The following is a 21411-nucleotide window of genomic DNA, read 5'->3' as shown; positions in this document are numbered from 1 at the left end:
GGACGGCCGGGCTCCCACAGCGTGCGCCTGTGTCCCGCTGTCCGCATGCTCCTGCTGGGGATCCGCTAAAGCCCCGGCGGAGCGTGAGCGGGGCGATGGCTGCGGGCCGCGCCGGGACCCCCGGCACACCGCGGGGCTCGGTCCGCTCCCCCCAACCCGTGCCGCTGGGGGGCGCAGCGGGCGGCGGGGGGGGTCCGGCAGGAAGCGCGGCCGGTGCCCGCCCCCCCGCGGCGGTGGCCGGAAGCGCGCTCGGCAGCGGGTCCCCGCCGGGGCGGCGACGCTGGTGCCGGGGAGGCCGGGACCGACGTGGCCGGCCGGGGGGGGGCGGAGCCGAGGGGCCGCCGGGCGGGGCAGGCCCGCGCCGAGCCGCGGCTGGATGGCAACGGCGGAGCGGGGCACGGTAATGGGGGCTGGCGGCGCGGGAGCCGGGGGGGGTCACCGGGCTGCGCCCCTCTCCGCTGTTGCGGCGGGGAAGGGGGAACGGCGGGGGCCGGGTTTGGCCGCGCAGCTCAGCCCCGGGCAGCGGTGGGACGGGGTGAGCGGGGCCGGCTGCGGTGCCCGCAGGGAGCAGAGTGCCGTAACGGTGGGGCTCGGCCCGGCCGAGCGCGGGGGAAGTTTGGGAAGCGCGGTGCCTGGCCTGGCTGCTCCTGCCGGGAGCCCGGCTCCCCTTGGGCTCCGGGACCCGCATCCCGCCGGGTCCAGCCGCCTCTGCCGTGTGGGTTCCGCTGCGGGCGCGCCGGGGCCGGGAGCTCAGCCCCCAGCGGAGAAAGTTTTGGAAGTGTCTGTTCTGGAAGCCGCGGGGAGGTCTCGGCGCTGGGACCGCACCTGGGCCCCGGGGGGAGGCTGAAACACCGGCCCGGCGGGGTGCGTGAGCGGGGTAAATCACTGCCTCAGCACTGCCGTGGTGTCAGAGCAGTGACAGGAGCGGGGCCGCCGTTAATCTCCTGCGGGCCGGAGCCGGGCCCGGCTGGGCCAGGACTGCGGCACGGGTGGGGGGGTGTGCTGGGGGTTCTGCCCGGCCTCTGCCCCAGGCTGCCGCGGCTAATGGGTGGGAGGAGAAATCCCACCCAGCCCTGGCGTGAACGCCGTTGCCCGATCGCAGACTTCCCTCTTTCGTGCTGGGAAGGATGGGGAAGGAGTCGCTGTCTCGCAAACTACGTTTTAACAGTGTTTGAACGGTGTTTTAACTGCCTGCCTTGCCAGCTCTTAGGTTTGCGCGGGGTCTGTATTCTGTTCTGATCCGGACACCCCGTCGTTCTTAATCCTATGCATCTCCAGCCTTTGGCAGTGCCCGCAGCGGTGTGCATGGTTTGCAGGAGTCGAGTATCTCTGCAGAGTGGTTTTGATGAGAGGCGAGGGAAAGGGGAAGGGTCCCATCGGAGCAGTGCGGTCCTAAAGTTGGGCAGTGATTAAGGGAGGAATGCTCGGGAGGAGCTGGAGACCTCGTGTGCCTCAGCCGAGGTCAGGGCTTCCAGGAGGAATACAAAGCTCTCCACAGGGCTAATGGAGGGAGGTGGCTCGTGGAGAATTTTTTGGCTGAAAATTATGCTTCCTCCCTGGAAAATAACTTTTTTCCATTCCATGCAGTGCTCTTTTGCAACTGTAAAATCAGGCTTCCAGGGAAAACACTTGTAAAAAAGCCTTTTCTTTTGCATGTTTTTCCCCCCCGTAACAACATCTAAAATGTCATTGTGTGGCAAGGAACAATTGTGCTGAGACAGACGAAGCTGTGTGGTCTGGAAAGGCAGTGTCTCGGAGGGGAGGAGGTGGGTGGCTGCAGGAATCGTCGTCGTGTCAATGTTTTATTTTCTCTTTTCTGGTAGGTTTTTCCTTTGGCATTTTGAGTTTTGTCCGTGCTTTCTCAGGCACCGCCTGCTGCAGAGCCACCAGGGAGGAGGACAGGAGGAGCTCCTCTGCCTTGGTGTGCAGCCTGCCCCTACGCTGAGGTGTAATGGCAAATCTCATTTGTTTGTTTTTCCTGAGCTGAGAAGACCTCGTGGTTATTCCAGTGCTGAGGCTGTTGCTGAAGGAGCTGAGCAGATCTGACTCCTGAATCATAGAATCACAGCATGGTTTGGGTTGGAAGGGACCTTAAAGCTCATCCAGTTCCAGCCCCTTCCATGGGCAGGGACACCTTCCACTAGAGCAGGGTGCTCCAAGCGCCTGTGTCCAACCTGGCCTTGAACACTGCCAGGGATGGGGCAGCCACAGCTTCTCTGGGCACCCTGTGCCAGCGCCTCAGCACCCTCACAGGGAAGAATTTATTCCTAATGTCTAATCCAGATCTAACCTAATGGTGACAGGGTTGTGATCTGACCCAGCTGAGAGCTGTGGTCCCAAATGGTGGTGTCAAAACCAATGAGTAAATGATGCACTGGCTGTTTTCTCTCCCATGCATGTCCTTAAACAGATCCTATACTCTTCTTGAGAAGGATGTATCTCTATAAACCTGCCTGTGTCTCTGCCTCAGTGACCACAGACTTCTCTGAGAACCTGCAGGTACTTTCTCTAGACATTTCTCCAGACCTTCTCAAGCTGAGTTCCTAAAACCAGAAGCTGTTGTCTAAAATCAGGCATAGGTAAAGGCTTCTTCCACCTTCTGCAACTTTAGTGGCAGGGTATTATTGTCTCCCTTGAACTTTTTTTGTCCTAGGACTACATCCCAACTGCTCCTTTTCTTCCTTTTCAATATTTGTCTTAGGAGCAGCTGGTTTGAATTTAGAGACTTCACAAACGTTAGGTAAACTTAATATCTCATGAGGAGTGTGTACTAATGAGATAGAGAAGCAAAGGGGCTATAGAGATCAGAAGTGCATTTTGTTGAGCAAGTGATTATGATATGTTAGGAAAAAAGCAAATGCTGGGATAATGCTCTAAATAATTAGCTGGGTGTAAAGATCAGATCAGTGTGTCCTGAGAGATGCCCCAGGTTCCTTGTAGATGTTTTGTAAGCGTCAGGAATTTATTGCATGAGATATGGAGATGTTCTTGAGCCACGAGGTAATGACAGTCAGGCAGCACAGGTGTCAAGAAATGTACCGGTTTTCCCTTGTGTGAGTAACAGGAGAAGACAGACCCGTGGGCCACAGAAGGTTGACCAACACAAATGTGATTGGGGGAATTGGTTTTCTACCCCTTTATGCTCATTTATTGTCCCTTTTTGGAGGAATCTGGTCTGTTTCACTGCTGGGAGAAGGACATGATCCAGGTATGCAGCCTGGTTTTAGAGCCTTGGGCTTGCCCCTTGTCCTGTGTGCTACTGCCTCTCTTCAGGATTTTGGTCTTGAAGACCCTTTCAGGTGATCCCTTGGGGCAGACGTGGGCTGGGTGTGGAGAAGGAGATGAAAGGAACAGACTTGTTGAATCAATTGGAGTGATTACTTTTCCAGACTGAGTCTCAAAAGCTGTGACAACAGGGTTGTGGAAGAGGCCACTTCTCATCATTGCCAAGCCGCAGAGAGCAGTCATTTTGCTGCATGTGTTTGTTGCCTCTTCACAGGCATGTGGTGGTTGTATAAATTCTGATTTTTAAATATCCTTTTCTCTCTGTTCCTTACAAAGAAGCTGTCCTCAGTCATTTTCCAGGTCTAAAATAGTCATAAAGGAAGAGGGCGTCCATCAGGCCTGCTCTGGAGTTGGAAGGGGTGCCTGTCTTTTTTTAAAGCAGGAAATTCTCTAATTGCAGCTTGTTATGCAGCAGCTAGTAAGCAGAGAGAAGGCTGTGGCTGGTGTAATGTGCTTGAAGAGTCCCATCACCTCCCTGTACAGATGCCTGTGTGCCTGACAGCTTCAGCCTGCATTGGTACTTAGGACAGAACTACCCATTAGGTACCATGGTAGGGGACAGGTAACATTTTAAGAGCTTCCAGTGGATGATTCTGTGGCATAGTATTAACACGGTTGTGTGTGTCTGCATAGCTTTGGGGGTAGCCTGCATCCCTGTAAGGGGAGCGGGAGGGCCTGGCAGCTTCCCAGGTACATTCATAGGGTGATGCTGGGCAGAGGGCAGCACCTCTGACCTCATAGTTGTTATCAGCGCTCAGAGCCTGCAGTGGTTGTACCAATAGTGCTTGATAGCTGAAAACCTGCCCCCTTTCCTAGGGTCCTGCCAGTGGAACAAGGATCCCACCAGTTTACATCAAATTATAGGTGTAGGGCTGGAGGGACTTCAAGAAGGGATTTAGTCTTTGCAAGACTCCTTTAGAATCTGCATCAGGTATTTAGTCTTTTCCTCAATAGAAGGAACAAAATCCATCCGGGTGCTGGAAGTTCTGCAACACAGATAGCCTGTTTCAGTGTATCACCACTTTGGCACCATGTAAATTTGTTTCTCCATACCCAGGCTGAATCTTATTTACCATTTGTGCCGATGCTACAATGTGGAAGAAGAGTTGAGCACTTTCCCCCTTTCTTGTGACTTCTATTGTATGCAGACCATTCTGTTGTCTTCAGTGTTATCTTTTTAAGACTAAACATACCCAGGTCCTTCAGTTGTTTTTCCCAGGTCATGCTTTTTACACTCAGATTTTTTCTTTCCACTGCAGTGTCTCTGATCTTTTTAATCTATTTTATAAAGAGGAGTAAGTGAGGTTGGGTAAAGTCTGTTGGCTAAAGTCTCACCTGTGTGGAGTGGAATGGAATCACTGCTTCTGCGTCACACCTACGATGTAGGGACAATAACATGTTCCAGGATGTCGTTTGTCTGCTTTACTGGCTTGGAATTAATTTCTGAATCAATGTAATGCATGTGTGCATTTTTTTGGTGGCACATTGGAGTCACTGTTTTTTCTCTCCCTTAGTATACTGTATTGTATGATCTTTGCTGAGATTGTGTCATGGTATGCTATAGGTAGTTGGTTTCCTGCAGCCAGGTCAAAACACTGCAATAAGATGCCACAAACCCCTGACCTTGCTATGTTGAGAGTATTTTTTCCTTGCGAAATAATAACAATTAAGAAAAGTGATGAGGTTTGTATGGGTCAGTAGAGTTTGCACTTGATCAGACATTATCTTGCCCCCAAATGTGGTTCCTTCTTGCATCCTCCCTGCTCCTGAAGTTGCTGCTCACTGTGCTTGGAGCTCATTGTTCTCCTCCACAGGAGCCACGGGGCCCTGTCCTTTAATATTTGATTGCTCACTGCAGCTGGGCCTTCCTCCTGCAGTGATTTAGTTCAGGGACTGAAACTGGGAAAAGTTCAAGCCTTTAAAAATACATAGTTTTTCCTGCTAGTTTGTTGTGCTCGTGGAGCCAGGTGTGAGCATGGGGAGGGGATGCTTTGATGCTTGATGAGGGAGTGGGGGACAAGGGGCAACGCTGCCCTTCTGGGCTGCAGTGAGCCCTTAGATTGGTTCCAGCACCTTGAATTTTGTCCTGATAGTGTCAGGCCCCTTTCTGTCTGGCTGTTACTTAATGCTTTGCTATCTTTATTACTTTCTTATCTTATAGGTAACTACAAACTGATCATTTAACTTGATCAAGAGTCTGTCAGAGGATTGAAGTTACTGGTCTGTAACTTCTTAAGTCTTCTGCCACCTTTTTTTTTCTTTTTATAAAGGTAGGTGAGGCATGATGCTTCTCCAGCCTCCTGTAGCCTTCCCTATTCAAAGATGGTCACTAATGCTTCAGAGATTACTTTGACTGGTTTCTTACATGCCTTCAGGTGAATGCCATTATTCCCTCTCAATCTAAAGCTGTTCTGTGAACATTTTTAAGCCATTCTTTTCTAACCTGCTCTTTTCTCCCATTTCCAAATTAATCTTGCTTGTCACATTTCATTCTTTCTTCTGGAGACTGAAGGAGTGTTTGCATTTCAGCCTTTGCATCACTTGCTTTTCCTTCCTGATTGCCCATGAGAGTGTAATTATCCGTATTTACCTCTTCTAACATGGCTGCTTCTCTCCAGTTTTCTTGTGACTGAAGAGTTCTTAGTAACAGCTGTGGTGGTTTTGACTAAGAGACCATCTAACCCATACCCTTCTACAAAAGAATAAAGATAGGACAAGTATATATGATATTTTCCAGCTACTCATCCAGCTCCTTTCAGACAAGGGTATTTCCTGAGTGTAATGTGAGCTGTCTAACCATGAGCAATCAAGAGATTTGTCTTTAGTGTTTGTCCTGTCTTCTCTGTAATACATGTAAAATTTTCCACATTGGAGAAGCTACGACACAAGCTATGTGTTGATGAAGAGTCACATTTGTTTTGTTTTGAAGCTGACCCTCACTGGCTTCACGTGGTGGCCGATAGGACTGAACATCTGAAGAGATGGTGAATAACCTACCCCTGTTCACCATCTTTACAGCACTCGTGCTTTCACAGACCTCTGTTAGGTTGCCTATCTTGCATCCTCATTTGTTACATGGATGCTGGTATATGGATGCTGTTCCATGGCAAAGAGAAGATTCACCTGGGTAGCATCTCTGGACAGTACCTTTCACTGAAGCCTCAGGACACATAAGGAAGTCCTTATTCCAGCCCACTGAGGATAGATGCGGAAAGCCAAACTTAAAAGGTGTTTCATGCGCAGTTTCATACACCTAAGCAGCCTCTCTGTTCTTTAGTGCTGTGTTGAAGTCAGGAAGAGTTTCAGATGTTTGTTACCTGCGCTAGGATGCTGAGGGAGGGGATGGTGTGACCAAGGCCCTTCCTCTGGGATGGCGGGAGGGAATCTCCAGCACTCTGTCAGGACTGCTCTCCTCTGCTCTCTTTAGAGATTGGCCAGCCTGGCTGATACCTCTTAGCGATGACAAAGCAAAAGCTTCTGCTTGATGGGACACTCTCCTTGTTCCTGATTGTGGCTTGTGAAGCTCAGCAGCTCCCGGCAGGTCATGTTGCTGCAAGTGCTGGTCCTCTGTGCGAGAAGGAGACACCATCCTTGGGGAACCTTTTCAGCATCGAGCGCCTGGATGCCTGGATCTGTTCCCTCATTGGTTCGTTCATGGTGGGGCTGAGTGGGGTCTTCCCCTTGCTGGTGATCCCGTTTGAAACAGGAGCTGCTCTGCGGTCAGAAGGTAAGCCTGCTACATGCCTTAGCCTTTCTGAAGCCAGAAGTCCTGGGTTGTTACTAAATGACATGGTGATGAACAGGACTTTGTCACAGAAATACTGTCCTCTAAAACAGACAGTCCTTTTCCGATGCTTTAGTCCATACCTGCAAATTTTATAGGGAGTCCTTGGACAAATGCAAGCCCAGGACGGAGCTTGTACAAAGGGTATTGTTTGTTTTGCACCCTGCTTGGTCCAGAACCTCCCACTCACTGCTGTCCCAGCCAAGTGGTGCAGGGACACCAGCTCTTTGTTCGTGCTCTCTCCTTTGAAAGCTTGCTTTGCAGATGCTTCTAATATAGGTTCCTCTGTGCACAATCTCAGCTGGAGATGTTATGGCTCCTGCTGAGTTGTGATCAGTGTTTGGTTTGGGTTTCTTTTAGCTGGATCACACCGTTTGAAGCAGTTGCTGAGTTTTGCAATTGGTGGGCTATTGGGGAATGTGTTTCTGCACCTGCTTCCTGAAGCCTGGGCCTACACATGCAGTGCAACGACAGGTATGAAAGCTTTATGTGCCTAGAAGCAGTCTGTTCTATGCCTACTGCTACATTCCGTCTTGAAAACACATGTGATACTTCATCTTTGTACTCTGCAGTCCGCTGAAGATTCTGAGATTGGCCACGGTTTCTTTTTGTTTCTGTCCTTGCAATGGATTTCTTGTCTATCAACTTTTCCTATCTTGTTTTAGACACCTGTAAATCTCTGTTGGTTTTCCTTGGTCCTTTCTGTAAAGAAAGGGGATGCTTCTTTAACCTGATGGGAAGTTATAAATGTGTGAGTGGTCTGGTACATGAACACATGCACCATCTCAGGCAGGGGTTCTGCCCCATCAGGTCCATCTTGTCTATAAATCTGTCCCTGTAACAGTGTTGCTTCTGAAGCCTGTTTCTTGGGACTGACTGGGGCTCCTTCACTGGACACTTCTATCTATGGAAGCCCAAATGTGTTGCCCTCTCAGTCTTTGCTCAAGGAGAATTCATGGAAAATTGTCTACAAAACCATGGTAAAAAGGAAAATGGATATGCAGAAAAAAGGAAATGCAGGTGACAGAAACCTCTGTCTGCCAGTGAGCTGAACACTGTTTGGATCGGGACATAGCTTGTGGTGTCTGTGTATCTCCTTCACCCATCAGAAGAGTTGTTGAAACCTGTAGTGATTGTGTCTGTCCTCTTCAGCAAACCAATGACATGGGGTGCAGCAGCACTTGCCTTCTAACTGTTGAGACATCAAGGAATCATTTCCCCACTAAGAATGTGAGAGAGGGGAAAAGGATGCACCGGGTTTCCCAGACTTCCTTGCTCCTGTGTCCTGGGATTTCAAATCTGCTGGGCCTTTGGTCCTTTTCTTCCTCAGCTCTAGCACTGCCAGCAGAACTTGCTGTGCTTTTTCCCCCTTTCTACAGTGGTTCCCAAATTACTCTGCTTTTGTGCTCTAGCTTGTTTGCTTCTGCCAGGCTGTCCCGAAGCATAAAGGTTTCCTTGACCCACGTAAGCCCCATTACAGAGTCGTTCTGTTCTTCCACTGCAATGCAGTCTCCATGTCTGCAGCCAGGCTGAGTGGGTGATTATCTCACAAGCTTGGCTGTAATTGAAACGAAAGTTTATAGCTTTGGGCTTCATAACTTGCTCAGGTGTGGCAGAAAGGGGAAGGTGGGTTTGTAGCTCCACTAATGGCAGATTTCGTGTCAGGGCTTGCTGTTCAATAGATGCAGCTGCAGGATTTTTTGTTGTTGTAACCTTCATTTGCCTCTGGAGCCCAGTGAAATTCCCAGTGTTGTCAGGCAAATATGCTGGATTGCACAATTGAAGCAAAAGGGGGCTCTCGCTCTGTTTCCAAGATGAGGATATCTATTAGGTCAAGAATGAGCAAGTTAAACTAATTTGCTTTGAGATATGTTGGCTCATTATTCCTCACAGAAGGTCTTTCCATTGTCATTTATGTCTTGGAACTGCTGGTTAAACTGTCTGGGGCAGGATGGGCTCACACGTGGGGGATGCTGTGCACTTGATAGTGTCATAAAGATTTCTCTCTTGTCCCTCAGAAGGGCAGAGCTTTCAGCAGCAGAAGCTACTGGGTCTCTGGGTGATCATTGGTTTCCTGACCTTCCTGGTGCTAGAGAAGATCTTCCTAGAGGAAGAAGAGGAGTGCCCTGGTGTGGTAAGTTTGCAGCCGGAGGGGAGGGAGTGCTGCTATATTTGGAGCACTGTACTAAACACCTCATCTGCCCTATCTGACAGGCACCCCAAATGATCCTGGAGCTGTGAGTATCTTGTCAATGCCCTTTGGGAGCTTTTTGCCACTTCTTTGACACTGGGCTTTAGAAGAAGGGGTTTTATCTCTGGGCTTTGGTTTTGTGGTTTTAGCTGAGATTTCTCACCTCAGGGCTGGTTTTGTTCTTGATGTGGTATGTGTGAAAGAGAGCTCCCTTGTTATGTGGACTGGGAGCTGGAGTGCTTTGCAGATGAGACTGCTGCTCAGCCAAGGTTTGAGGGATGACAGCTTGCTGATGCATGTTCCACTGAGCCATCGTGACTCATTCACCTTCTGGGTCCTCAGTCAGGACAAAGACCAGCCTTCTCTGGAAGCCTTCCTCACTGCCATGAGTATGGGTATGGCCCATATTGGGTATGGCCTGGACCAGGCATTTGTTTAGGTAAATTTGTGTGGAAGGACATGTTTATGGTTGGCCAGGTAATATTAAGTAATGTTTCAGAGGAAGGTCACCCAGCTGGGGCAATATAGGCAGCGGTATCAGAAGGAGAGAACAATCAGTTCTCAGACATCTGCACAACACCTAACAGCAACTCCTGCAGACTGTTCAGTCCTTCCTGTGTCATGACTTTTGAGAGGTGAACTGCAGTCAGGCACTGCATAAGAGCAATTAGGTGTTACTTTGACTTGACATGAGACTTTAATGTCTGAAAGGAACTTAATCTTTTCATTTACAGAGAGACTGATGTCTGAGGGGAACATCTTGTTATTTGGAAGCTGACAAATCCCAGCTATAGAATAATTTTCTTGACTTAGCTACTCTAATGCACTGGGGAGAGCAAAACTCTTTTTGCTCCATCCTCTGCCCAGGTGGAGGTGTATTTCTCTGGGCAGCAGCTTCCAGCAGAAGACGCAGGCTCAGTCCCTTGTCTTTCCAGAGGAACCTGGCTTATGCCAAGGAGATGCGATTCCAGTTCCTCTTCTCTTTCTGCTTTCCTTCTCTGGGTTAATTAGGAAGTCTTTGTTCTTGCCTCACAGTGCAGGTGTCACTATGCGCTCTGAAATCTGTCTTGTTTCTGACAGTTGTTATTAGAGTGCCAAAGCTGCTGATTTGCATTGGAAGGACAAAAGGCTTAAGGGTGAAGATTGGATTTCTGACCCTGATTCATGCTTATTCATCACTGACAAAAAGGGAGTGACAACTTGTTTTCCCCTAATTTAGGTCTGTGATTCCAAAGCACCAGCTGGAAAGATTCCAAATGGAAGTGGCTATGCACTGCCAAAGGTGTCAGGCCAATCCCAAAGAGCAGGAACAGATTTAGCTCAGTGTAATGGCTCTTCTCGCCGATCCTGTCCAACAGACAACAGAATCAAGGTAAGAGACCCACAGACTCACCTTCACATCTTACGTTGTTGGAGCACCTGTTTTAAAATTCAGGAGTTGTCTGTGGAAAAACCTGTGCTTGAGTGAGGAATTCAGTGCTTGAGTGAGTTGTGCTTAATTTGCCCTGTCAAAGTGTGTGTGGGTCATAGCAGGGAGGAAATGGAGGATCTGGGAGAAATCTGCACTGCAGTTTATGCCAGAGGCATATCACTCTTGTGAAGGCATACATCTGATGATGTGTGTTTTGGCTGAATCCTGAGTCCAAAGTACAGTACTTTCACATTTGGTTACTCTATGTCTTACAGTCATTATATCTTTATTTGCTTAATTTTTTGTGCTGTGATTTCTCTGTTCTCTGTTGCCTCCATTGTACCAATTGTGAGCTGCATGCTTCCTTTTAAGGCACCTTTTGGAAGCATTTTGACAGTTGAAGGTATCCACTATAAAACTTGGAAGTTCTGTTTCTCATATCAGTTTATTTGCAGTCAGAAAATGCTTCTTGTCCACTTCTGCTTCCAAATCTTTATTTCCCATCAATTCCTTTGCACTGGATGTCACCTGGCAAAGAGTTAGTGCTTCCCTTCCTCTCCCTAGGTTTATTTCTCTCCTAACTTAACTTCTTGCATCAGCTTAGCATGTGGAGAAGGGAAAAGGAGTACTGTGTCATTGGTCTAACCTTTAGCTTGGCTGTGCTTTCAGTTTTATGGTACTATCTTTGCACTGTGGAAACCCTTGTCTGGGTGAACATTACAAGCAAGAGAATAAATGGCCACTTTGGTGAAGGAGGGCCTATAATTTGAGTTGGAAAGCCCATAAAAATGTGCAGGATGGAAGGAGAGTGACTATGAACAGAAAGTGTGGTTGCATGAAGTAGCCCAAACCTGGATATGTGGTCACTCAGAGGCTCTTCAGTCTTTCTGTTTTAAATCTGTTTTGCTGTAACTTCATAGCTCTTACTACACGATGTGGAAGATATGCTGAGGTCACTGGGAATCTTTGAGTCTGTCACATTCATATAACTTATACAGACACTGCACAGGCTGCAGGGTGCTGTATTCTAGAGGTGATAGAGAAGAAGAAACCAGTATTACTGAGTTATGAAACACTGTGCCATTATTTTAGAAAGATCTATAAAAGGAACCAGAGACTTGGAGGATGATTAGTTTACCACTGATTGCAAGTAGAAATGAAACACTGATAGGGGATACAGTTGCTCAGGGATTGATCCTAATTAAAAAACTATAATGAAATTAATGTTGATTGATAAGATTTTATGGAAGATATATTCTTGACAACCAAACGTTTTTCCCCTGCCTTTTATTCAGTTGTGAGATTGTTTGATGAAGGTAATGATACTGAGAAACGAATAGAAAGCAACTTTCTCCTACATTCTAATAAAACTAGGACTGCATGAAATCAACTTTGCTAATATTAGATCTATTAAAAATCAGTTATTCTGTATTATCGAGAACTGGATTAATGCAGCCCCCCTTACATTTGTTCACTGTGGTTTATGATTTTTCTAAGTGATTGTTTAGAAAACCCCTACTACATCAATGGCACGTTGTGGCTGCATGAGGTCAGTGATATTGGCTAAACAGAGTAACTTATCAAAAGAGCTGGATTTTTAGCATGTTTTAATCCATGCAGATATTAAGGAATAGATTAGAAAGAATGCAGATCACATTTATAAGAGAGGGACAGTTTCTAGCAAGCCAATGCCTTGGAAAAAGGTATGAGAATCACAGTAGGAAATTGTTTGAACACATTCTTCCATTATGATGCTATAACCAGGAGGATGGGTGAGTAGGAAACAGTATCTAAGAGAAGAGGCAAGTGTTCCTCTTTCTGTATAGCAGTAATGAAACAGCTATCTGTCTTTTTCCAGTAGTGTTATTCACAATATCCAAAATACTACTAAAGGGGTCAGGAAGGAGCTGAAATAATTATTTTAGGTTTGCTGTATGTGATAAGAAGCGGCTTTCTTTAGACTTAAGCTCTGTAAATGTAACAGATCAGGGCTGACTTAAAGGATACTAACACCCATGTAAGAGGCATGACTAAATTTCAGTAGTTAAAGCTATACCAAACAGTAGCAGACTAGAAATGAAAGACAACTCTGTAACTGAGGGTAACTTCCCAGTGGACCAACTTACTTTAGAGACATAGTAGATTCTTTGTCACTTGTGGGCATTAAGCTGTGATTTAAGCTGCTTTCTACAAAGTACGCTATAGCTTAAGAAGCAATGGGCTCCATACATAAATTGAATGAGATTCTTTCAGCTGTATTATGTAAAAGGTCTAGACAACCATGGAGAGCCCTTCTCAGTCTATTGGCTCTTGTCAATGTGCATGAAACAGAAACTAACGAGTTAACATGTAGTTTTAACTTTCTACTTTCAGACCATATCATCTCAATATTTTAATAGTCTTTCTGGCAGGGTGGAAATTACCAAAACCACCGAGATCTTCCTCCGTTGTTAGCCTGTTTCCTTAGGCAACAACATAAGCAGTCATTCCATCTGTCTGTCCATCTGTTCTGCCCTTCATTTTCAATAACTTTTGAACCCATAATTAATTTTGCTCGAGTTCAAGAGAGGAGAGAAGTCTTGAGGGTAATCAAATTCCTGCAAGCTCCATAAAAATCAGCATGGTGGTAGAGGAGGAATGCACACTAATGTCCTATTGACAGACTGGGGAAGAACTTAGGTGCTGCTTGGTAGGTCCCGCTGGTTGGCAGAGCAGCAGGTAGGTCTTACTGCCCCTGTGGTTTGGGAAATGACTGTCATGCAGTGCAGGGTGGGGAAGGGGCATACAGGGAGCAGCATTGCTGGAAGTGAGCAAAGTAGGTGCCTACAAAGAATAGACAGAAAGCTGTGGCAAGCCAGGCTTCTTGGGTTCTACTGTTTGCTCTATAATCCTTTTTTGTTTTCAGAAAACAAAAAGGGAAATATACTATTTAAACAAAAATAGTTGCCTTTCAGGGCTTAATGACTAGTAAGCCTAGACTAGGTCATCCTTTGTCCATTTATATTAGATCTTCTGCTCTATGGCTGCTGCTGTAATAATTTGTCCTAGCTTGAAAACTGCAGGTGGGAGGCTTCCTTTGCACCCAAACATAGATCAGTTCTGCCCTGCATTGCAGCCTTCATTCCCTTAGCAAGTAAAAATATTGTAGAGTACTTCTGCATTGCATATTCTTTCTTTTTTCCTATGGCACATGAGGTCCTTGCTGGTTTGTAGAAGTGTGTTTTATTGCACAGTGACATTAATTCTGAAGCATGAACATAAACACTTCATCTGGCTGTGCTCTTTATGAGCAATGAGAACATCCTATTAGGGATTCACAGAATGTAAATGTCAGAGACTCATAACTGTCACATCAACCCAATTTATTTCTGAGCTCTCCAAGGCTTTGCTTCTTTCAGTGACAGCTTTTGCCCAAGCCACTGACAAAAAAAAAAGTCATCATGTTTTAATCATGAGGTCTATTTTTTCCCTCGACAGTGGTATGGGAAAACATTTTTGTGTAAAACTTCTGTGAATAATTATTACTAGCTTGTGGGGAAAAAGCAGTCACATAAATTTGCAACATGAAAAGCAGGAATATTACAGTCATATTTGACTAAAAATTAAGAGGGGAGAAGTAAAGCTGCCGTGTTTGTGAGTCTGCCTGCCTGCATCCCTTTGTGTTCCCTTTCTTACCAAAGCATGCAGGGAACTTTGGCATCCATTGTGGAGATGTTACTTAGATTATTTACTTAACATGATCTGCAGGTAGGCTTTGCTTAATTCTTTATTTTCATATTTAGTCATCAGTTTAGTTGTCAATACAGTTTTGTAAAGTTTACAGCTTCTAAAGATGTCTTGAGATCGTGCAGTAGAAGTGCCCTGCAGAAAAGTGGCGCTTTGGAGAGAAAGACATTGACAGAAAGCCCCATGTGGCAGGAAGGGAAGATGCCTTAAGCAGAGTTTGACAGAGACAGGGAAGAGCAGAAGACCAGAAAGGGCTCATGAAACCCATCGGCACTTGTGTTTTTTCCTAGCTGAACTTTGGCATCTCATGCTATGGTGAAATAAGAGGTCAATAACACAGTTTCTAGACAGTGTCTCCACTCACTGGATGCTGCCATATAACTGGAGTTAATATATGCCAGCTTAGTTCTTACAGGGCAGAGAGCCTGATGTATGGTCCAACACCTGATTTGATAACAATTCAAACTGCAGTGTCTCAGGACCCACACAGAGTAATTTTTGTTAAACCTGATGGGGAAAAAAGGCCCAGAAACCTGTGAGCAGAAGATCTTCAGGTCAAATCACTCAGAAAATCACTTCAGGTCAAACACTCGGAATTTGTCTGGAGATGACCATAGCACGATAGGGAAGTCTTAACACGGGGATGGCCTTGTGAGGATGGAACTGCTTTATGCTTACAATTTTAAGGATGTGTTTATATGCAAATGCAGAGACGTGCTGTCCAGCCCTCTAGTAGGTGTTTTTTTGGTGACTGTCATCACTGTCTTCTCTTTTTATTCTTTGTTAAGGGTAAAGCAAACCCACAAGCACAAGCTTTTTTAGAATGATGGTTGAAGATTTGTTTAGTTATAAAAAGCAATTTCAGCAGCATTTGTTCTTTTGAATTGTTCTTGCCAGCTTTTTAAAGCGGAGGTGTTTAACAGTTGGATATTAAAGTACGTGACTAGAAGACAAGGTCAGGTCATACTTGAAGCCAGTCACCTGTGTAAATTAGTCAGTGTTATCTAAAAGGTTTTCAACTTGGAATCAGACACATTCTTGTATTTTGGCTTTCCTCACATTCCTGTCTCTGTTTCTAGAGCTCTGTCATGTGCATAAGATGATTATCCTCATCTCAGACAATACTTGCCTACCCTAAAACTTAGCTTACTGTCGAACATAATATTGAATTTGTACTTGAGCACTGACATAGTTTTAAGATTTTCACCAAAAGAGCCATGTCCTGACCTTTCCCAGGAGATCGTGCCTCCATATAACTTGTGTCTAAGCCATGTGCTTTCTTCTATCTTGTTATGTCTCTTCCTTTATCGGGGGCTCTTCCTTCTCTTTGCAGATTAGCGGATACCTCAATCTGCTGGCCAACACCATTGATAACTTTACACATGGCCTGGCAGTAGCAGCCAGCTTCCTGGTTAGCAGAAAGGTAAGGTTTCTGTCACCAGCTGTGTACTAAACTGGAGAGGCCTGTTCTCAGGTGTGATACAACATGCAAAAAAACCCAAAGATGTGTGGAGTTTTCTCCTATTTTCTGGAGAAACGGGAGGAAATTTTCTGAGAAATGGAGACTGAAGTTAAAAGCAGCCCTTCTGATGGAGAGCTTCTTCTGATTTGGGTCATGTTAGTCATCTGCACTGTAACAAGTCTTAACTTGGAGAAAGGGGCTTTGACATGCTGATGAAAGCCTCATCTCTCAGAGCTGGGGGACTGTTTCCTTATCACCTTCTCTCCTCTGCTACAGGTTGGATTCCTAACCACAATGGCCATTCTCCTGCATGAAATCCCACATGAGGTGAGAGGGCTTTGTATTCTGCCATCATGAGGGTTAAAGGGATGTTTCATCTACTAAGAGGAGGGCTGGGTGTGGTTAACATTTTCTTGTCCCTTTAAAAGCTGCTTCCTCTGGAAAACTGGTGACATGGAAAACTAGAAACAGTCCTGAAGCACTGGTCTTGCTATGGATGACCTTTGTGACTGAGAATCATGGGATGCTTTCTGTTGGAAGGGACCTTAGAGGTCCTCTAGTTCCAACCGCCTGCCATGGGCAGAGACACCTTCCACTAGAACAGGTTGCTCCAAGCCCTGTCCAGCCTGGCTTTGAACTCTTCCAGGGATATAGGGCAGCCATTCCTATTTATATTCATTAACTGTCAGCTCTTGGTTTTCTTAGGTTGGAGACTTTGCAATCCTACTTCGGGCTGGCTTTGACCGCTGGAGTGCAGCCAAGATGCAGCTTTCCACAGCTTTGGGAGGGATTCTAGGAGCATGTTTTGCAATATGTGCTCAGTCGCCAAAAGGAGCAGGTAGGGCTCCCTGATGGGACCTCTGTAGGAATGGGAGAGGGCGGGCTTTAGTCCCCATGTGTCTTTTTTCCTTCTCCTCTGAGTTTTCTCCCATGGCTTTGTCTCAGTAATAACCAAAGCTTTCTGTATTTGTGCAGGGGAAACAGTAGCTTGGATCCTCCCTTTCACTTCTGGAGGATTTCTGTATATTGCCTTGGTAAATGTTGTGCCTGATCTCTTGGAGGAAAAGAATCCTTGGTAAGTGCTCCCTCCTGTTCTCCTGCAGCAGTTCTTGCTGACAGGGAATGGGGATACAATCCTTCCCCATGCCTGCTCTGGGAGCACGAGTGCCAGTTTTCCAAATCTCACGGGCAAGGCTGAAATTTAGATAGACTGCGGAGCTGGGTAGCGTTGCCTTTATATGGGACTACAAAGACCCTATTAAACATGAGAACCTTCAATTGGGTCAGTCCCAAAGACTGTGCTGGCACAATATGTAGCAAGTTACTCACAAACGTCCAGCAAGGTGACCCATTCCCCAGTCTGTCTTGTCAGCTTCTGGCATGTACTGACTTAGGGGCTGTCTGAACTAGGGCCTCATAGAGCTGTGTGTGTCTGATAGCCACACATGAACCTACCCTTCACATGCTTTCATCCCGTTTTGATCCTATGCATTACTTTGGGCTTCTGTGATCTCTCTTTGCAGCAAGTTTGCATAGTTGGACTGCACAGTGTTAAATGATGCTTCTTAATTGTTTTTTAGCATCTTGCTTATTAATTTTGATTAGATGTCACTGTGTGAGTAGAAAATCATAGTTTTCTTCTCTTTATCATTCAGCATTTCATAGTCTGTTACTGTATCCCACCTCAGTCATCTCTCTTCTAACCTGGTATATATTCTGGTATATTTGTCTTCCCCTTATCTGTATTATTGTAGTTTCTTGCAGTCTGATTTAAGGCTTTAGTAGGTCCAAATCCAGCTGTACCATAGTAAAGGCACTCTAAGATATGCTGGCACGGAGGAGGGGCAGTGGAGAAATGTTCATGACAAGTCGGGAGCTTGCTTTTGGGTTGGTAACCTCTTGTGCTGGCAGAGCTCTTGGCAGAGTACACAGAGGCAGTGGGTACACAGTCACTTCAATCCAGCGTAACACCTGAGATGGTGCTAAAAGAAGGGCAAAATTCATCAGCTTTTGTTTTCATTTTTCATAACTAGTTGTCAGCTGGATGAGGTCCCTGAAGTACCTGTGAACATGCTGCAGAAGTGCTGGCTCTCTTGTGAGAGAAAGGACAGGACTATACACCTGGGTAGCTGCATGAACAGCTTAGATTGATTTTTGAAACTTGAATCTGGGTCTTGCAGCTGAGCGGAACAAAAACATGTCAGTTTATAGATGACAGCTTTGCTTGAGGTGCTGGGAAAGAGTCTTCTCAGCTGTGTCAGTGGCTTCATGCAGCTGTTGTGTTCTCCTTGTTGTAGATTTGGAAGGGCAAAGAACATTCGTGAGCCTTTACACTGCTGCCTACTGGGACTGTCAATGGCTCCTCCTAATTTTGCTGTTTCTTTACCAGGAACTCCCTGCAGCAGATCCTGCTCCTGTGTACAGGCATTACAGTCATGGTGCTACTCTCGCTCACAACTGAGTGACCTCTGCGAAGACCTCATGATGCCTCCCAGAGCCACCACAGTGACTCTGAGCTGTTACAAAGCAATAAGGAACACTAACGTTACTTCCTATGTGTGTGTGTGCAGATCTGGCTGCTAGTATGAGAAGCAGGTGAGAAAGAGTTCTGGGTGTGCAGGACTTCATTCCCTGGCTCTCCTATCCCTGTTCTGCTAAAATCCACACATCAGGGCTTCTTTTTATTTTCTCCTGTTTATTATTTTTATGGAGCAAAAGATGCAGTGAGCAGATATGAACTGAAAACTGCTCCACAGCAAATGGACAATGTTTCGTTTGGTTAAATCTGATGGAACCGCACCTCCCAAGCTCTTGTGTGAAAACAACAGAGGTCATGCCTGTAGCTGATGAAGAAGAAGGACTTTTCCTACCACTTTTAAGAGCTGGAGGCAGAACAGAGATGGCAAAGCAACAATAAACCAACAGCTTTAGCCAGAACTCCCTACCCATGAGGAGTTCACGGTGCTACGAGACAGAGGGAAAAGAACCCTTTCCAACTTGATCTTCAGCTTTTCATTGATATCACTTGTTCCTAAAGGTAGTTTTAGCCTCAGCAGCCCACATCTTTGGTCTGTTCTGTATTTGTTTATGTTAAAATCAAGCCAAAGGCTTGAGGCACTTTAGGATAGGTCACTATAATTAAATGGCTCAGCTTGGTGATTACTTGCCTCAGCCCTAACCACTCCAATACCAGCACAGCCTGTTTATCTGAAAAATGGTCAGTAAATGTTTCTTCTGTTGCCATGCTACCAGCTCCCCAGCTGGAAGGAAGCTGTTGTGACTGAGCTCCGTCTTCTCATAACCATTAGCTGAACATGGCTGAGCTTGCTGTCACCCACCATCTGCCCCACACCAAGTTTCAGAGCTCTCTTGCAGTGTGGCATGTTAGGCATGCCTGGCATGCTACATGGCAGAGGTCTGGGCATCTGGGGCAATAGCTGAACACTACAGCCTGGTCAGCAGCCAATAGCTTTTCTTTTGTTCAGTGTAGCCTATTTAAGAGCATGCTATCACCAAAAATATAGATGGTAGCCTATTTCTGGGCTTCTTACCTCACAGTGGAGTTAGTATGTTGGGGATGAATGGGTAAGAAATAATACTGACAGCCCTTAAAGGAAGGGGCACAACAGTGAAGAATGCTGGAGGGAGGTGAATTGGGAAGGGTGAAACTGCTGGGGAAAGATTTTAAACATGGGTCTGGAAGAGCTTTGTGCTAAAATAATGGGTCTAGAAAAAGCTTTGTGCTAAGGAGGAGAGAAAGGGTTACAATAAGTGTGCTTTAAGAGGAGTTTTCTATTGTATGACACTTGGGATAAATTTTTGGGCAATTTGAGACCAATAAAAATAAATGACATTTCTAGTGCTTTCCTGCATTCCAGCTCACAGGGTTGACCAGGCCATCATTCCACAGGCTGTTTTGTTGCCACAGAGATGTGCACAATTAATAGATCATCCCTTCTGCAGAGCTTTGCTTAAGTCTATTTAAAAACAGGTCTAATTGAACTCGCAGAGTCATTGCACACAGAACAGGTGCCAAAATGGGAATTGCACCAACTCAGCTCTGTCCTTAAACAGCTTCTGTAAATCAGCATAGCCCTCCAGTCTGCACAGGGCCTTATCAAGAGGGATCATGCCTTGAGAGGGCAATTTGGGTCAGAGCAACAAGGCAGGTATGCTGCCCACAGCAGAGGCATTTACTTCCTGAAGCGATTCCCGAACTGTTGACACAGTTCTTTTTTTATGACAGCTCCTGTCCTAGTTTCCAGAGAGCGCTGGAGAGCTCATGCTTGCAGTGCTCTCTGCCCAGGAACTGCTGTCTAAAATCCTTTCACCTTTCCTTACCCCGGGCTTACGCCAGTAACTTGTTTCACTGCAATGAGGGAGGATTAGTGAAATTTTATTACTCCTCTTTAAAAGTTGCCTTCCTTTGCCAACTACTCCCTCCAGTCTGAAGGTAGCATCCATTTCCTGCTTTCCTGGAAGGATTAATCTAGTTAGCCTGCAGGGACTGGGGGAGTATGCTAACCCTATAGTTTTAGCTTTGGGGGGGTGTCCCTCCAGCTGAGCTAAGTGGACCCTGTAGTAGGGTCTGGAGGAAGAAGGTTTGCATGGAAAGACATGTCTGCTGTTTCCCAAGATGAGGCTGGCATTTAAGTGGAGGCATTGCCAGGTGAGTGCCCATGAGTTGGCGGTGTTGCATCAGCACCCAGCCTTGCCAGGACTGAAAACCACAGTCAGTGCTCAGCGTTCAGGAATGTGAAGTGGATGACACTGAAGAAAGGATTTCTGAGTTGTTTTTCTTGGCTGCTACAACAGACCTGGACAGTGTGGTTCTTGGGAAGGTTCCTGGGTAGCACAGGGCTTGTGGGAGGGAGGGGCTCTTTAGTTTTCCACTACATCAGCCCTGGGGCTGAGGATGGAGAGCCTTGGGAGGAAATGGAGCATCACTCCACCACATTTGTCACTTCTGGAAATGCATAGAGAATCGTATTTTCTAGCTCTATTTTTTCAGCTGCTCTTATGCATTTTCCCCCTTCATCTATATTGGTCTGCTCTGCATGGAGACAATAGAGATGAAATAAATGGTTTTCCATGTGGGTTTGTGGTTTTTTTTCTGTTTCCTTTTTTTCTTTTGTTTAAGCTGATATTTTTTCTTTGAATTACGAATTCAATTTGAATTTAATCTGAATTACAGAACAATATCTCCGAGTTAGTCTGGAGAAGTCTGGGCTCTGTCTTGCCCTCCTTTCTACTCCTCAGACTTTCACAACTGAAAGGAAAGCGTCTAATCCAGTTTCCTGTTCCTGCTGCTGTGGCATTGAGAGCCAGAAGTGGTGTGGTCTGATTGTATTTCTTGGCTGCTAGTCTGGCTTCCCTGAAAGGCATCACCAAGTGAGTTCTTTGAGGGGAGAGGTTGCATGGTGATTGTTTAGGGTTTTGCAACCATATTTTGTTATGATTGGTTATTTTCTTAAACTAAACTACTCTATCTGGTATCATAGAATCATAGAATAGCTAAGGTTGGAAAGGACCTTATGATCATCTAGTTCCAG

At 46.1% G+C, this 21411-nt stretch overlaps 1 protein-coding gene across 4 annotated transcripts; it reads left to right on the top strand.

Moving 5' to 3' along the window:
• Positions 1–286: 286 nt before the first annotated feature.
• SLC39A13 (solute carrier family 39 member 13) lies at positions 287–20955 on the top strand. Of its 4 annotated transcripts, XM_065685274.1 has the most exons (11): positions 288–400; positions 5447–5555; positions 6713–7012; positions 7430–7543; positions 9088–9203; positions 10480–10632; positions 15731–15820; positions 16136–16186; positions 16565–16697; positions 16835–16934; positions 18249–20955. In XM_065685274.1, the coding sequence occupies exons 3-11, from the start codon at positions 6745–6747 to the stop codon at positions 18322–18324; spliced, it is 1101 nt and encodes a 366-aa protein (XP_065541346.1). In that variant the 5' UTR covers positions 288–400; positions 5447–5555; positions 6713–6744; the 3' UTR covers positions 18325–20955. The 4 variants fall into 4 exon arrangements, with proteins under 4 accessions (XP_065541348.1, XP_065541346.1, XP_065541345.1 ...); XM_065685276.1 differs by lacking the exon at positions 5447–5555 and having other exon boundaries at positions 287–400; positions 9091–9203; XM_065685273.1 differs by lacking the exon at positions 5447–5555.
• Positions 20956–21411: the final 456 nt, after the last annotated feature.

This window comes from Lathamus discolor, chromosome 6 (assembly GCF_037157495.1).
Source record: "Lathamus discolor isolate bLatDis1 chromosome 6, bLatDis1.hap1, whole genome shotgun sequence".
Classification (NCBI taxonomy): Eukaryota; Metazoa; Chordata; class Aves; order Psittaciformes; family Psittacidae; genus Lathamus; species Lathamus discolor.
This window is presented reverse-complemented; position numbering and strand designations above follow the sequence as displayed.